General features: G+C 49.9%; 8 protein-coding genes across 8 annotated transcripts in view; 6 read left to right on the top strand and 2 right to left on the bottom strand.

Moving 5' to 3' along the window:
- The first annotated feature begins 4 nt into the window (after positions 1–4).
- Positions 5–1946, top strand: LOC118502885 (CAAX prenyl protease 2). Its single transcript, XM_036035604.1, has 2 exons — positions 5–470; positions 596–1946. The coding sequence occupies exons 1-2, from the start codon at positions 295–297 to the stop codon at positions 1347–1349; spliced, it is 930 nt and encodes a 309-aa protein (XP_035891497.1). The 5' UTR covers positions 5–294; the 3' UTR covers positions 1350–1946.
- Positions 1947–2074: 128 nt separating this feature from the next.
- LOC118502882 (transcriptional adapter 1-like) lies at positions 2075–3518 on the top strand. The gene is made up of 2 exons (XM_036035601.1): positions 2075–3133; positions 3212–3518. The coding sequence occupies exons 1-2, from the start codon at positions 2259–2261 to the stop codon at positions 3336–3338; spliced, it is 1002 nt and encodes a 333-aa protein (XP_035891494.1). The 5' UTR covers positions 2075–2258; the 3' UTR covers positions 3339–3518.
- Positions 3519–3525: 7 nt separating this feature from the next.
- LOC118502892 (aprataxin-like) lies at positions 3526–4942 on the bottom strand. Its single transcript, XM_036035612.1, has 3 exons — positions 4297–4942; positions 3954–4179; positions 3526–3868 (listed from the first exon to the last, which is right to left on the bottom strand). The coding sequence occupies exons 1-3, from the start codon at positions 4492–4494 to the stop codon at positions 3705–3707; spliced, it is 588 nt and encodes a 195-aa protein (XP_035891505.1). The 5' UTR covers positions 4495–4942; the 3' UTR covers positions 3526–3704.
- A 1167-nt stretch (positions 4943–6109) lies between these two features.
- LOC118502895 (trafficking protein particle complex subunit 6b) lies at positions 6110–6940 on the top strand. Its single transcript, XM_036035616.1, has 3 exons — positions 6110–6270; positions 6359–6622; positions 6708–6940. Exons 1-3 carry the CDS (start codon positions 6196–6198, stop codon positions 6831–6833), a joined length of 465 nt encoding a protein of 154 aa, XP_035891509.1. The 5' UTR covers positions 6110–6195; the 3' UTR covers positions 6834–6940.
- Position 6941: 1 nt separating this feature from the next.
- LOC118502861 (tRNA (guanine(10)-N2)-methyltransferase homolog) lies at positions 6942–8927 on the top strand. Its single transcript, XM_036035569.1, has 4 exons — positions 6942–7123; positions 7199–8063; positions 8179–8377; positions 8448–8927. The coding sequence occupies exons 1-4, from the start codon at positions 6974–6976 to the stop codon at positions 8782–8784; spliced, it is 1551 nt and encodes a 516-aa protein (XP_035891462.1). The 5' UTR covers positions 6942–6973; the 3' UTR covers positions 8785–8927.
- On the bottom strand, positions 8856–12063 carry LOC118502845 (ADAM 17-like protease). The gene is made up of 7 exons (XM_036035541.1): positions 11884–12063; positions 11012–11802; positions 10736–10930; positions 10427–10565; positions 9416–10321; positions 9192–9351; positions 8856–9112 (listed from the first exon to the last, which is right to left on the bottom strand). The coding sequence occupies exons 1-7, from the start codon at positions 11954–11956 to the stop codon at positions 9076–9078; spliced, it is 2301 nt and encodes a 766-aa protein (XP_035891434.1). The 5' UTR covers positions 11957–12063; the 3' UTR covers positions 8856–9075.
- Positions 12054–14486, top strand: LOC118502855 (methionine--tRNA ligase, mitochondrial). Its single transcript, XM_036035560.1, has 4 exons — positions 12054–12416; positions 12505–13482; positions 13540–13734; positions 13805–14486. The coding sequence occupies exons 1-4, from the start codon at positions 12329–12331 to the stop codon at positions 14233–14235; spliced, it is 1692 nt and encodes a 563-aa protein (XP_035891453.1). The 5' UTR covers positions 12054–12328; the 3' UTR covers positions 14236–14486.
- Positions 14487–14681: 195 nt separating this feature from the next.
- Positions 14682–15269, top strand: part of LOC118502834 (nascent polypeptide-associated complex subunit alpha, muscle-specific form) — a 40767-nt gene continuing 40179 nt past the window's right edge. Inside the window, exon 1 of the mRNA XM_036035510.1 lies at positions 14682–15204. Within this exon, the coding sequence (XP_035891403.1) occupies positions 15021–15204 (184 nt within the window). The 5' untranslated portion in view covers positions 14682–15020. The remainder of the gene's footprint in view (positions 15205–15269) is intronic.

Genomic DNA, 15269 nt, shown 5'->3' with positions numbered 1-15269 from the left:
CGCTGCCAGCTGGTGCTATTGTATTGTGTTGACAGTTTGCGTTGCGCTGCGTTTATTATTGTTTGTTTTCTTCATTTCTGCATTGTGTACAGCATATTTGCGTATGTGCGTACACATTTTCCTTCCGCACGCCAGCGGATCGAACGAGTATTGTTCAACTATTTTTGGGGCGGTTTCCTCTCCTGCATTCCTGCACCAGCACGTCCATACTGCTGTGATATCTCTCCGCACGCTTGCCATACGGATGCCAAGGTGGAACAGCTGGTGCCTGTTTTGCAGCGTTTGGATCTGTTCATGAGAGTCTGGTCTGCCGGTATGGCAAACGAGATGACGACGGAACAGCATCCGGCGGTTGGTGGTGATGCGGGCGGCGCTGCCTACCTATCGCCGCTCGTATCGGTTGGTGCCTGTTTTGTGATATCCATAATTTATGTCGCCAGCCTGTACGTGTGGAACTCGAAGCACGATCGGTAAGATTATGGTGCTACGTTACAAAAAGCAAAAAAAAGTACTTCCGCGCCTCCATACGCGGGACCAGCATGTCCCCAGGAAGAGACCAACTCTATATATGTCCACCGTAATCATCCCATTTTAGTGACCATCCTTCAACCATAAAGCGGCGATTTTTCAGCGTATTTGTGGTAATGCTCGTAGCCCCATTTTTCGTGCTAACCCTTACCAGTAAGGACGTGTTCCAGCGCTACACCGTGTGGCAGATCATGGGGTTCCGGCAGGAAGGATTGTTTACCGCCACGTTCGTACCGCTGCTGCTCACGATGGTTCTGTTTCTTGGTCCGCTAAGCGTGCAGCTATCAAACGGCATTTGGCGCATCTACTCCGAACCGATGTACTGGATGAATGCTGTGCGCAATTTGGTCTGGTTACGGAATCATCTAGTTGCGCCCCTTTCGGAAGAGTTCACCTTTCGTGCCTGCATGCTGCCCTTGCTGCTGCAAACGTTTCGACCATCGATCGCGATGCTGATAACGCCGCTACTGTTCGGGCTGGCCCACCTGCACCACATCAAGGAGCGGCTGCAGAATGGGCGTCCGCTGCGGGAAGTGCTGATAGTGTCGTTCTTTCAATTTTTCTACACCACCATCTTTGGCATCTACTCGGCCCATCTGTTTGTGCGGTCGGGGCACTTTGTCGCACCGTTTGTGGTGCATGCGTTCTGCAACCATATGGGCTTTCCCGACGTGCAGGAGGTCCAATCGCAACCGCACCGGAAAAAGTATCTTTTCGTCGGCTTTTACGTGCTGGGGTTGGTTGGGTGGATTGCGCTTTTGCCCACGCTAACCACACCAAGCTGGTACGCTAATAATCTGTTTTGGGCTGCTGAACTGTAACTGTGTAGGAAGGACGAGAGAGGATCCCTGGTGCCATTACACTAGTACTACCTAGCTGCCTGTTTGTTCCATGCTATGTGTTCCATGTCTTGCTGTAGAATAAGTCGGTTAGCAGACCGGTGTAACTAACAGTTTTCCTTTGTGTGTGTGTGTATGTGTGTGTGAATGTTTTCTGTTTGTTTTCCGTCGAATGTAAATGTGTGTTATAGCTTTTGTTTTAGAAAATTGGTATGGAAAGTGACAGTGTATAGAACGCGTACGGTTAAAGTGATCCTTACAGAAATATCTAAAATAGTGAAAAATATACATCAACAGCAGTGAAACGTGAAAGAATGCATTTTTAAAATTGTAGGTTTATTATTCAATACCGCATTACGGCAACGGTAATTGCTGCATGTTGTAAGGATGTAAGCTGTTAGGAGCATATTCACAAACGGTCACTCTAGTGCACTTCAAAGTTTAAAGAGAAAACAATAAACACGCTGACCGTAGTCGAATGCCAAGATGGTCTTAAATATGTTTCGTTTCCTCAAATCAAGTATGAATTGTATTATGTTTGATTGAAACCCAATAAAAAATGTAGTGAAACTTCAACAAGCCCATTATCTAAATGGTTTAATCTAAGCTAAGCTTCTTTCGTTTTCGGCAACCGATCGCGCACTGCACGATTTTAAAATTTCTTGTAACCATGGAAACGGCATTTGCAAACCTTACAAAAGCGAGGATTATTTTGGAGCGAGGTTGTAAGGCTCCGCGTATGTTTACCTTTGCAAAGCATACGCACCCGTCGTGTAGTCGCGGCTTTGCCATCGTTTGACAGTTGCGGCTTTGCGAATCGCATCAGTTTGTAAACAAACGCTCCGCAGTGGGATAAAGTTGTGCGAAACCATACACCAACGATGCATTAAAATGAGCACCGACACGGAAAACAACGAAGTGGACAGCGCCAAACAGGCGCTGATCGGTGCGCTGGGCGACAAATGGACGATGTACCTGGCCAACATGAAGCTTTGGTTTCGCAAGAAACACTCGAAGGAAGAGTTTGATCTCGAGTGCCGCAAGCTGTTCAGCACGAGCCAGCTCCACCTGCACAACCGCTTTCTGTTGGCCATTCTGAACAAAATTGACGCCGTTTCGGTACCGCAGACCACCACGATCCATTACGATGGTACGCAGATGGGCGCGGGTTCCGGTGCGTACGGTACGGTAGGCGATGGCACGGGCTACAGCTGCCTGGCCTCGATGCAGCAACACGACGGACGCAGCAGCAAGAAACGTAAACGATCGTCTAAGTCCTCGTCGGATCGGTCCACCTTCGAACCGATCTCACCGTACGACTATATACCGCGAGAACCGGCCGCCCCGGACACGGAACATGCTTCAGCGGCCCAGTGCGGCATGGGCACACATCCGACGTTGCGCTATGCCGCACAGGAACTGTTTCTGCCCGACAATGGGCTGGTGCTGGGCCGGTTGCTTGTCGGCGCCTGGGAGCATGGGCTCGCCAGTGCCGATGATGCGGCGGTCGAGCTGATCGTCAGCTCGGTGCAGGTGTTGCTGAAAAACATCCTGTCCGCCGTCATCATGAACCGGAAGCATTGCCGCGTGACTGCGAACGGCACGTTCTACTACGACGTGGGCCACGGGACGAATCAGACGGTCGTACGCAACACGGTCACGAAGAGCAAAATCGACGATGAACCGATGGAGCTGGACAGGGAGATTATGTGTTACGTGAAAACGCCTCCGACAGATTCTACGTTTCTGGCAAGCTGCGAACAGCTGTAGGTTTCGCATGCAAGCTAGGCGGACTGGGTGGGGCGAACGAGCGGCAACTAATCTGTTAACCTCCCCTTTTCCAGATATCCTACCGTGAGCCGGAAAATCAACGCCTTCGAGCTGTACCGAGCGCTGCAAGACCGGAACCTCATTTCCTCACACTCAGTGTACTCGACGAACATGGAACGAATTTCGAGCCAACTGTCGTAGGTAAGGTTGCCGCCATTAATTCATGTGCGTAATAAGTGTAGTAGCATCCGGGAAATGGCGCTTTACAGGAGTAAAAGGTTCCTTTAAAAACAAAGGTTCAACTCGTACGCTTCGTAACTTGCTTGCTAACAAGTGAAATACATGTAAAAGTGTGTTATGTGTAAAAAAAACAGCATATAATCTCTTCTTCTTCTGTATGGGATCTTATAATAGTTTATTTTATTTTATTTAATAGAAACAGCTTATAATAGTTTATTTTAAATCGAAATTCAAAACTGTTGCCTTTTGTCAACCTGTTTAGATTGCATCGGATCACTCGGGATGCTACTGCTAGAGTTTCTGAGATCAGAAGCCCCCCTCCCCCCTCTAACCATGGTTCAGGTGCATGGTGATGTGATTTTTCATTACGTGCAGATGCTCCGCCTTAAAGGTGCACACATTGCACCTTAGCGGACCTTCGCGTAATGCTCGAATGTATGCGTCCGGTCGTTCCTGAATGTAGCCATGCTGCTTCAGTTCTAGCAGCACCGCTAAAAGAAAAGCAGCAATGTAACGATATATTTTGTAATTTTTAGATGCATCGTTTTTGGGCCTTTTTCTGTCTACGTCGCTTACCCTCATGCGTGCGGAATATTTCCGAATTGAAAATGGTCCAATGGTGGCGCCGCTTCAGGCTGGGCGAATCGAAATCATTCGAAATTACATGCAAATGTAACCTTTTCATGTGTGGCTTGAGATGGTACCCAAAGTTGAACTGTTCCACACTGAGACCCATGGCTCGAATTACGCGTACACCCAGCTGATACATATCCTCTAAGAGTTCCACATCTTCGATGGTGAGCTGATGCGATGCAACCCGTTGCGATAGTGGAAAAAAGCACGTACGGTGCCCGGTTAGAATTGCGGTTCTAATATTGTCACGGCCTACTACAACGGCAATGGCGACGACGGCACTTACCTCATGCAATGTGTCTATAGCTTTTCTCGGCAGCACTAGAAAATGGTGGCGAGCTTTGGGATGTAAATCCCGAATTGCGATTGATTGTGCGGTACTGTTCAAATGCAACCGTTTGTCCGCTAGTTCGCGCACCAGCTGGTAGGACCAGTGTTCGCGTACCATCCGTGCAAAATCCTCGTCGGCTTCGGCGTGCGTCATGTTGCAGGAAGCGATTGTCCGTCCGTCCCCGAGATGGCTTCCATACGCTTGCACTAGTCAACGCATACTGAGTGGCCGTCATTGCTGCGAGGTTGAATTCGCGCCACCGCAAGCTTGCTGGGATGTAATTGTAGCTTCAGCATCACCCTTCCTGCCGTGTCAGCTATTTTGGTGACGCGGACAGTCAAACGAATCTTGCGAGGTTTTGAATTTACAGGCCGTTTCGATCACGTTATGTTTATGAATCATCCGTTAAGCAAGAGAAACCGATAATGGACGTCGAGCATCAGTTGTTTACATTAGCGCTTGCTCTGATGAACAGCAACCGGCAATCCTTACATTGTCGTTAAACTGTAAACCAATCGAGTAGCCATAGAGCGCGCAGTCCTTATCCCGCGGTTCTCAACATTCGCAGATTCGGAGATCAATGGATTTGAACATGTGACAGAATTCGGGGTAAAGGACTGTACAACACATACATTGTGCACATCGAGTAGCACGAAGGCGAAAAAAAAAACAAAGCAAACGGGAGGCATTAAGCCTTTTAACAGCAAATATCCTTTAATGCTGTTTTCTACACTATATTCTACGTTTTAAAAACGTTCCGAAACTGTATGATACGATGGCGGTTTACAGTATAGTACGGGTGATGTCATACTACCTCTATACACACCACCTTCAACAGTCACGGTTTGCGTGTGCGAGTCAATTTGCTGATGCTGGTCTATGATTATAGTAGCTTATCTTCTCTATTATTACAACGGAGGTTGTAGATGTCTAATGGCAGGATTTATTTTACTTGATTATTTATGTGCCTCCTGCCGTGAGAGAAATTCGATCACAACGATGCTTTTTGTTTTAGCAGGTTTAAAATAACGCTATTTTTCTTCTCCGAATCGTCGGTAGCAACCTTTTCCAAACCACAGCCAAGTACTAGCAAGCTACACATTGTAACATCAATTGCGCTGCATACAAGCACACCGCCGCGAGCCAACTATATGGAGCGTTATCAAGTTGAAAAAATCCAAACATTTTTCTTCCATTTCATTTGTGATCAGGACCATTTAGAATCAGGATCGAACTCGAACATTCGATTGGTAGCCGGATTGATCGCTTGAAACCTTACCCGCACGCAAGAGGGTGCTGGTGCTAACCTAAAACCCATCAAATCCTTTATTCGCTCTCAATTTGGAGCCCACTGCTCATCATCTGGCCACTGGACGAGTTAAACTGTATGAAACTGCTTCTGAACATCGTGGCGCTCAAACGCAGCTCAGAGATATTCGTCAGATTTGGACTTTAGTGCATATCGGTTAATTATATGATTCAAACTTTTAGCAAGTAGACTCAGACTCATGTTTCCAAAGTTCTCACCTACCCTCGACTACATGGATACTTTGAGTGGGGAAAAGAATAAAACGCCATTGTAAATCTTCAGAAGTCCAAAAGATAAACGGTAGCGTGATATTTATTTTCCATTGTTCTTTCTTCACATGAATAAACATTCTGACGCTGAATGAAAACGGGCAGTTACGCCAAACGCACGTAACTCCTTGTAGAAATGCTAGTTGGGAATGCTATACGTGTAAACGCACCGTTAGAAGTCGCGCTACTTGGGCCTATTGTTGATAGTGCCCGACCATTCTTCGCCTCGCTCGTTGTACGCATCCAGGCTAGCGGGCGTGAAGATACACCTTCCCGATGGCTGAGGAAGCAATTTTTGAATTCTTGCACTCGGAAATAGTAAACTACACCTTAACGAAAGAAAACAGTAAGGTAAGTGGCTACTGGCGGTTAGCTACTCTTCAGCCTGGGCTGCATCAATACTCATCGGCGGTTGCCCCGTTTTCCATTCGCTTCGCAGGAAAATGATCTTTCGACGCTGGAGTACATCGGGTTCACTACCGGGTACAGAATAATCGAGCGGTTAACGCGCGAATGGCCCCGGTTCAAGGATGAGCTGGATACGATGAAGTTTATCTGTACCGATTTTTGGAGCTCAATCTACCGCAAACAGATCGACAACTTGCGCACCAACCATCAGGGGGTGTACGTGCTACAGGACAATGCGTTTCGCTTTCTCACCCGGCTCTCGTCCGGCTCACAGTATCTGGAGCACGCTCCGAAGGTAAAATGGTAAAGGTAGCGGTGCAGCAACAGAACCGATCAACTGTTTCTTGCCTCCTTGTTGTGTTCCGCGGGTCCAATTTCAGTTCGTAGCGTTCACCTGCGGATTGGTGCGAGGCGGGTTGGCAAACCTGGGCATCACAAGCACGGTCACGGCCGAAGTGCAGACCATGCCGTCGTGCAAATTTCACATACAGGTTAATCGGGCATAGGACGGCACCGGGAAGACAACCAAACAGGAAAGGTAATTTTCCATCCTGAAACTCCAATATTCCAAATGATGATAATAAAATAACCAAGGGAATGTCACCGCAAGGAAGAGAGCGGTTTGTTATTGTTTACGTTTTGCGCGATGAGAAACGTCAGTCAGTTGCCGTGGAATCGGAACGCATGTGGCTGTTCGTGCAGCGCTACTAGATCTCGGTACGGAAAGATGACGGGCGGTACGATGAAGAAATATGTGCTTTGGTTCGCCCAGGAGCACGTAGACTTCCGGCAGGCGGTAAATAATAGGATAAGCTTACAACCACCATCTACCCCAGTACCGCACACTGACCCGCTTCGTTGTTCGTCACAGGAAATCGCTTCCCTGCTGCGGCTGTGGAACATTCCAATGAGCACGCCGGCCAACCACAACCCGGAGCGACCGTTTTGGGTGGTGGAAATGCAGAACGACGAGGCAGCCCGCAAGCTCGCGTCCCGTTCCATGTCGCTGCGCTGCATATTCGAGCTGTGGGCACATTCCGGCCAGGGTTTGGCGCACTTTCACGAGACACTGCGTGCGCACATCGAAACGCACCGCCCAGCGTTGGCGCCCTATTTCGGTGCGAACAATTCGTTCAAGGTAACGGTGGAAACGTTTAACAAGCACTTTAGCCTGAAGGAAAAGGTGGCGAAAATCGAAACGATGCAGTACCTGCCGGCAGAAGGGCCCGTTAATCTGCAAACGCCGGACGTGCACTACTGGTACGTTGAGTTTTGGGGATTGGACCCGATGAACGTGCCGGAACGGCCGCACGACGTGCTGTTCGGGCGCTGGGTGGCGGACGGCAAGCGTGACATGATCAATGAAATATCGCTGAAAAATCGAAAGTTCATCGGAAACACCTCGATGGATCCGCAGCTGTCACTGCTGATGGCGAATCAGGGGCTGGTGCGTGGCGGTGATTTGGTGCTGGATCCGTTTGCCGGCTCCGGTTCGCTGCTGGTTGCTGCGGCCAAGTTTGGTGCGTACGTGATCGGGGCCGACATCGATTACATGATCGTGCACGGCAAATCGAAACCGACGCGCGTGAATCAGAAGGTCCGGGCGGAGGATGAAAGCATCTACGCCAATCTGCAGCAGTACGGTTGCGGTGGGCTGTTTGTCGATGTGCTCATAGCCGACTTTTCGCGCAGCATTTGGGCAGGCGGCATGGTCTTTGACAGTATTATCACGGATCGTAAGTAGCGTTTTGGGGTGGGGGAGGGGAAAGTGGGATCTACTCTCGAGCGTCAATGTCTAATTGATGTGTGTGTGTGTGTGTGTGTGTTTGCAAACCCCCCCTCCCCTGGCAGCTCCCTACGGCATACGCGAGGCAACGGAAAGGATCGAGTTTAAGACGCAGCGAAGAGCGACCGCCATGACGGAAGATGCGGTACACTATCCCTCCACCTCACCGTACCAGCTGTGCCAGATGTACCAGGATTTGCTACAATTTTCCGCCCGATATTTGAAGCTCGGTGGGCGGCTCGTTTGTTGGTTCCCGATGTTGAGGTAAGAAGCAGTTGCGGCGTTGGGTTTCCTTCTGCTTCCATCTAATGCCGCTTGCGTCCGTCATCCGCAGGAAGGATCTTGAAGCGGATGTGCTTCCCCGCCACAAGTGCCTCCAGCTGGTGGCGAATTCCGAGCAGCCACTGTCGGGGTACAGCTCCCGGCGATTGCTAACGTACGAGAAGATCTCCGACAACGAGTCCGACTTCGATGCATTCGAAATGCCCGACACGGTGGTGGAAAACTTCCGCGAGCGCTACTTCACCCAGCTGGCCGAGGATAATGGGACGCGCAAAGAGCGACGGCAGGCGTTGCGTGAGGTGGGTCGAACGGAGGCAAAGAGGCGGGGCAAACGGCAGCAGCCGGACGGAAAGTGGCGGTACACGCAGGACGTGCCGGAAGCAAAGTAGGTTGTTTGGAGGATAAGGGAATGGGAATGGGAGTGAAGAATGAAATTGACCTCTAAACGAACGAGCGTTTGTGAGCGTTTGTTTTCCGAACGTTTCTATTTACTCGAATGGTGATAAAGATTGCATTACCGATTCCTCTTTTATCGAGCGTTACGTACGTTTACACAGTTGTGCTAATGGAACTGATAGGGAAGGAGACCATTTCTTGCTTGTGAATAGGTACGAAAAGAAGAAAGAAATTCCCCCAAACCCAATTCAATCATGCCCACCGATCGATTACCGGCGGGGGATTCACATTCTGGCAACGGTAATTTTCTGTCTCGGAACTCTGTAACGAACCAAAACACCGGGGGCGTCAGTTAATGTTTGGGACTGGCTTTGAATTGAATGCTACTGCTGCCTCTTACCGGATGTGAATGACCCGTCTGCGATCGCTCGGGTGAATGAGATCCAGCTTCTGGCTCCACTCGTACTCCTTCCAGTCCTCTTTCCTCTTCTTGCGATCGAAGTACGCAATCACGCAGCTGACCGGGATCCAAAACAGTGCCGTCAGCATCACTACCGCCACTGCAAAGCAAACGGAACGTTTGAAGCCATCCAATTCCACCGGGCTACGGGGCCTGACACTTACTGACAATGTTGTCGCGCAAGAACCGCAACACCTTGTTAATGTTAATCTCCTCGATAATGTCCCAGAACCGCTCCACCACGTCCTGGATCGTTTTCTCGCACATCCCCTTGTTGCAGAAGCCCTGTATGCAGGGCGTCCCATCCGGCAGCACGTCGGGCGGTTCGACCGGGAAGCACGTTTCGTTGATGCTCTGCCGGCAGCACCGTTTGCAGGCATCCGCGATGATGTCACACATGCAGCTCTGCAGGCCCTGCGTCTCACAGTACGGCACACACTTCCCGTTGCGGCACTGGCCCCGCTCCTGGCACATCGTGCCATCGCTCATCGGTGGGCTCTTCGGACATTCGGCATGATTGCCGGTGCAGCGTGCCTCCTGCTCGCAGGTGGCGTACTGTGCCTCCCGGCACTTCACGCCCGCCATCATGTACTGGCAGTTCTGGCAGCACGGCGAATTCTTGTCACTGCACACCGCTCCCTGATTGCGGCGCAGCTTGCAGTTCTTGTCGCAGCACGCATCGTTATCTTCCGTGCCGAGCAGCCCGGCATCGCACTGCTCGTCGCCCTCGACGCGCAGATTGCCGCAGAACGATTCTTCCGGCTCGGAAAAGCAACGGCCCGACTTCGCTTGCAGCACCTTGCGGATCGAACGGAGCGAGCAGGGTGAAAACTTCTTATTGTTAACGTCGTACCCGCTGACCGAGTAGGTGTACATCAGGAAGCTGCCGCCCTGGGACGCGCTCGGTGAACACTCCGGAATGTCGGGATCGTGCTCCGAGCCCCAGTTGTGGCCGAACTCGTGCGCCGTTACAAGATCCGCTTCGCGCGTAATAACGCGCTGCCCGTAGTGATTGCGGGAACTGCTCAGGCCAGAGTTCAGGTACAGCGTGTAGCCATTTTTGAAGTATTCTGTCGAAAAGAAGGGTAGGAGGGGTTTTAGCAAATTTGCAGTTCAATTTAAATGCAACGCAATTATTAGAATCATTTCATGGCAATTGGTAAGCGTGGTTAGACCTGGAGTGCAGATGCCGCCGACGGAATTGCGGCGCGGAGAGCCCACGTACGCTAGGCCCAAAATTCCTCCCTCAAACTTTAGATCTGTAAACAGATGTGCCAAGCAAAAATCCTTGTGACTGTACTCCCGGGAAAATACCTACGATTTGGTGGTCGTTTTTTTTTTTTTTTTTAGCGCAATACAAATAATATAATAATAGTTTCCAAACCCATTTCAAGAGGCAGCATGTTAGAAAGATTTTAGATCAATGTTTGTTAGTATGGTTAGCATGGTCTCAAGTGTCCATGCAGTACCCTCCACGATCTTACCTCGAGCAGATTTCGAACGTCCCACTTTTCACGCACCATATTGTAGTGGGCCTCACCGCCCCGAACCCGCGTCGGTTCGGAATGCACCACGATCTTTTTGATGACGAACCCCATCCCCTTAAATCCTTCCTGATCCGACCGGTCCTGCCAGATGGTGTCGTTGTAAATTTTGTGCACCCGATCGATGAGGCTTATCTGGTAAAAAGGCAAAAAGCGATTACTGAAGGGCACAACGAACGGGGAACCGAAGGAACCCGTAGGAGGAGGAGCACGTACCAAGTAATTGATGGTCGTTTTAGTGTTGCTTCCGCCCATCTCCTGGAAGAACCGATAGTCGGCTACGAGCAGCAACGGGCACCGAGTTTTGGTCGGGGTGTACTCGTACTGGTCGGCCTGCCGTTTGCGGCGTGATTTCCGGGCGTCTTGAGAGTCTTCCGCATGCCATACCGTTTCCGGCGTTGGATCATTGTCGTTTTCGTACGCATCCACACCACCATCCGCAAAGGCTTGTCCGCCGTCTGCGGCCTCGTCACCGTCGTCCGGTTGTCCTTCCAGCTCTAGCCCCTCCTTGACGTAACCACACGTCCGGGGCACGCCGAGATCGCCCGAGATGGCGTCCACCTGATCCCAGCTAAACTTGATGTCCGACGTACGGTAAGCGATCATGTGCTTATCGCTCAGGTGCGGCAAATGGCGCCACGACGGCTCGATGTGGTACGTTTCGTCCGGCAGTACGACCGACGCAGTCATCACACCGTCGTCGATGTGCGCGTTCACATGCGATTCCATTTCGCCAAACACACGGCCCTTGAAAAAATTGCTCCGATCGAGATGGACAATCGATTCACTCCCGTTGCCATCGACGGAGTAGGCCCGGAAGTTGCTGTGCAGTACCGATGCGTGTGGGTGCAGAATCAGGCGAAACTTACGGCCCAACACCTTAAACTCCACCTCCTTTATCGTGTTGAACGGGTGGGTGCTGTGCTTGGTGCCACGTTTTTCAATCCGATGCGAAAGATCCTTCGCGTGGAGTGTCTCGTAGTATTTGAGGTTTTTGTGCAGTTGTCCTGGGGGAGGGTGGACGGTGAAGAACATTGTTTACCAGCGCAAACGGGGGACTTGCATTTGATGTGTGAGATGGTAATTACCTTGCAGCGGTACAATAAGCACAGCAAACGAAACCACCAACACCACGGTCAGCATGATGCTGGGGAGCGACATGTTTGTTGCCCGCCTGGAAATGGCTAAATCTTTGAAGAAACTTTCCTTCTGAGCTGGGGGATTTGTTTTCGCTTCGCTAATGTCGATTTTTCACCATCCCTTTTTCTGCTGTCAATTTGACAGCTGTTTGTTGACAGTGGTGCGTTGTGTGAATGCGATAGAAGATGGTGGGTATGTTTGTCTCGTGTGTCAAAACACGATCAGCTGTGCGAATGTTGTTGTTCGTGAACGTGTTGAACGGCAGAATAAATAAAGCCGGCTTTCGATAAAGTTTTTCACTAAACACCACTGTTCCATGGCATTGCGGTGCTGTTAACGGCGAATCTTTGAAAGTTGTGCAGCGTTAGTTTAATAAACTATCAACACGGCAAAATGGTAACGAGGTGGATTTTCTCAAGACGGTTCTCTTCCCAAGTGCAGCACTCGTTCGTAACCACTCCAATATTCTACGTGAATGCGGGTAAACAATGGCCACTCCACTTTTAATCCCTTTCCGAGATAACTGCAGCTGTGGATTAATGTTAATTCGTGCTTTCGTTACCATCCAGCGCCTCACATTGGCCATCTCTATTCATCTGTGATTGCCGATGCAATTCATCGCTTTAATCAAATCACCAGCGGCACAGAATCTGGCGCATGTTTTCTTAGCACCGGAACCGATGAGCATGGGTTGAAGATTCAGCAAGCCGCGATTAAGCATTCCACCTCGACGGAGGATTATTGCAATGCTATTGCGTCCAAGTATCGCGAACTGTTTGCGAGATTTAAAATCGACTACACGCGGTTCATCCGAACCACCGACACGGATCACCGTCAGGCGGTGCATGCCTTTTGGCGATCGTTGGCCGCTTCCGACAGTATCTATTCGGCAAGCTATTCTGGATGGTACTGTGTGCCGGACGAGACGTTCCTTACCGACAGCCAGCTGAAGGAAAATGAGCGGGGCGAAAAATGTTCCCTCGAGTCAGGGCATCCGGTCGAGTGGACGGAGGAACAAAACTACATGTTTCGCTTGGGTCGCTATCAGGAAGAGGTCAGGCATTGGGTAAAGGGTTTGGAAGGTCGTCGCATACAGCCGGACAAATTTAGCCGTATATTGCTACAATACTTGGAAGAGCCACTGCCAGATATATCCATCTCGCGGCCAATGAGTCGTGTGTCGTGGGGTATTCCCGTACCGTCGGATCCATCACAATCGGTGTACGTGTGGCTTGATGCGCTGGTAAACTATCTAACGGTGGCAGGGTATCCGCGGGAAAACTTTCAAACCCGTTGGCCCCCAACTGTGCAGGTGTTGGGGAAAGATATTCTTAAATTTCATGGCATCTATTGGCCTGCCTTCCTGATGGCGGCAAACTTGGAACCACCCCGGCAACTGCTGGTCCATTCGTACTGGACCGTTGATAATCAGAAAATGTCTAAAAGTAAGCAGAACGTGGTGGATCCAAATGAACGTGCGGAACTGTATACCCACGAAGGCCTGCGATACTTTTTACTCCGCGAAGGGGTGGCACACAGCGATGGAAGTAAGTGTAGATAGTTGATCTTGTTCCTTACAAATACTTACCGTTCCTCGTCCGTAGATTACAGCGACACAAAGATTCTGCGAGTATTAAACTCGGAGCTGGCCGATACGCTTGGTAACCTGCTGTCACGGTGTTGTGGGAAAGCTCTTAATGCGGCATCCGTATTCCCAGCGATAGATAAGGACGCTTTTGAAGCGTTGAAAGCAGTGGATGCCACAAAACGGATGCTGGAAGCACTGGAAGAAATGCCAGGTGAGCGCAAAAACCGTTATCTGTATGGATGTTTGCAGATAAAAACAAATTCCCGCTTTTTCCATTTCAGACAAAACGCTAAACCATTATAGAAACTTCAACTTTTATCTCGTTGTGGATACTGTCGTCCATCTTCTGCACACGGCAAACAACTTTTTCGAAACCACCGCACCCTGGAAACTGAAGAAAAGTGATGATCCAGCCGATCATGCCAAGCTGAACACCATTCTTTCCATCACAATGGAAGTACTCCGCCAAACGGGGATCGTTATGCAACCGATCGTGCCGGGACTCTCGGCACAGTTACTGGATAAGCTGCACATTTCTCATACAGCTCGCAGGTGGAACGATCTGAAGGTATGTCTCCGGTCGCAGGATACTCCGTTGTCTACGGACGAATGCATACTTTTTCGGCGTATTGTCCCACCGGTCCAACCAGCGAGCAGCGAAACAAGCCGACCCGAAAAAAGTGTACCAAAAAAGCGAAAACAGTCTAACTGAAAGCATCGGATTTAAGGAGCGAGTAAAAACAAAAAATTGTGAAGAAATTAGTAAAATAGAAATTTAAAATGCATCAATCCATGTCCGACTGCATAAAGAGGCTGCGTTCGTTGGCTGTCAAACTCGGTACGTACGCAACCAAAACCAGCCATTTGACAGCGTCAGACGAGTTGACGTTCGTCATCTGGTGTATGTGGAAAGTCTGCGGATCGCAGCAAAGCGACGGGAAATAAATAAAAATTGTGCCGTTTTGTGTGTGTTTTGCAATTGTTGGCCTTGCCGTGTGCTACAAGTACGTCCTTGCAGTATTTTACTGGCAGCTAAGGCTACATTTACAGTGCTTCCCATCCGTGTAACGCGTGTGTTTTGTTGTTTGTTTCTACCTACCTGCGATCATTGTTGTTACTCCGGATACACCTCATCATCATCGTCGTCATTAAAATCATCGGCATTCGCAACAACGCTCGATCAATCCGGTTCGGGCAGCTCGGGAGTGTGTGTGTGTGTTTGGAGAAAGTGTTTTGGAGATACATTTTTTACTGAAAGTGTGTACCGTCTGAAAGAATTGTCCGAAGAAAAGTCCTGGAATACAGCAAGCAAACCGTGTAGTTACGCAAATCTACTTCACAGCGGCAATTGAACCTCACTGCCAAATCACTGTACTCGATCAGTTATCTCAAGATCTGCGGAAACGGTACAAGAGCAACACTGTGAACGTGCGAACCACTAAACACACGGACGAATTTGCAGCGCCCAAAAGGGAGCACTAAGCAGCAGTACCTTCGATGGCCTCCAACGCTCCTCCAACGGGTGGAAAAAGTGACACGTCACGGAAACCACCTGTGATAAAGAATCCGCTACTGAGCTCCCAGGTTACCGGATTGACGCTGGACGACTTTGCGCCGGTTGCGGTGTTGCAGCCAGCGGCACCGCTGCCCACCATCGTCAAGGAACCATCGGAATCAACAGGTCAGTCGCAAGGAAACCGTACCAAAGCTTTTACTTTCAATCGATACAATGTGGGATTGGATGCA

This window comes from Anopheles stephensi, chromosome 2 (genome assembly GCF_013141755.1).
Source record: "Anopheles stephensi strain Indian chromosome 2, UCI_ANSTEP_V1.0, whole genome shotgun sequence".
NCBI lineage: Eukaryota > Metazoa > Arthropoda > Insecta > Diptera > Culicidae > Anopheles > Anopheles stephensi.
The sequence above is the reverse complement of the archived record's forward strand: the minus strand, read 5'-3'. Positions and strand labels throughout refer to the sequence as shown.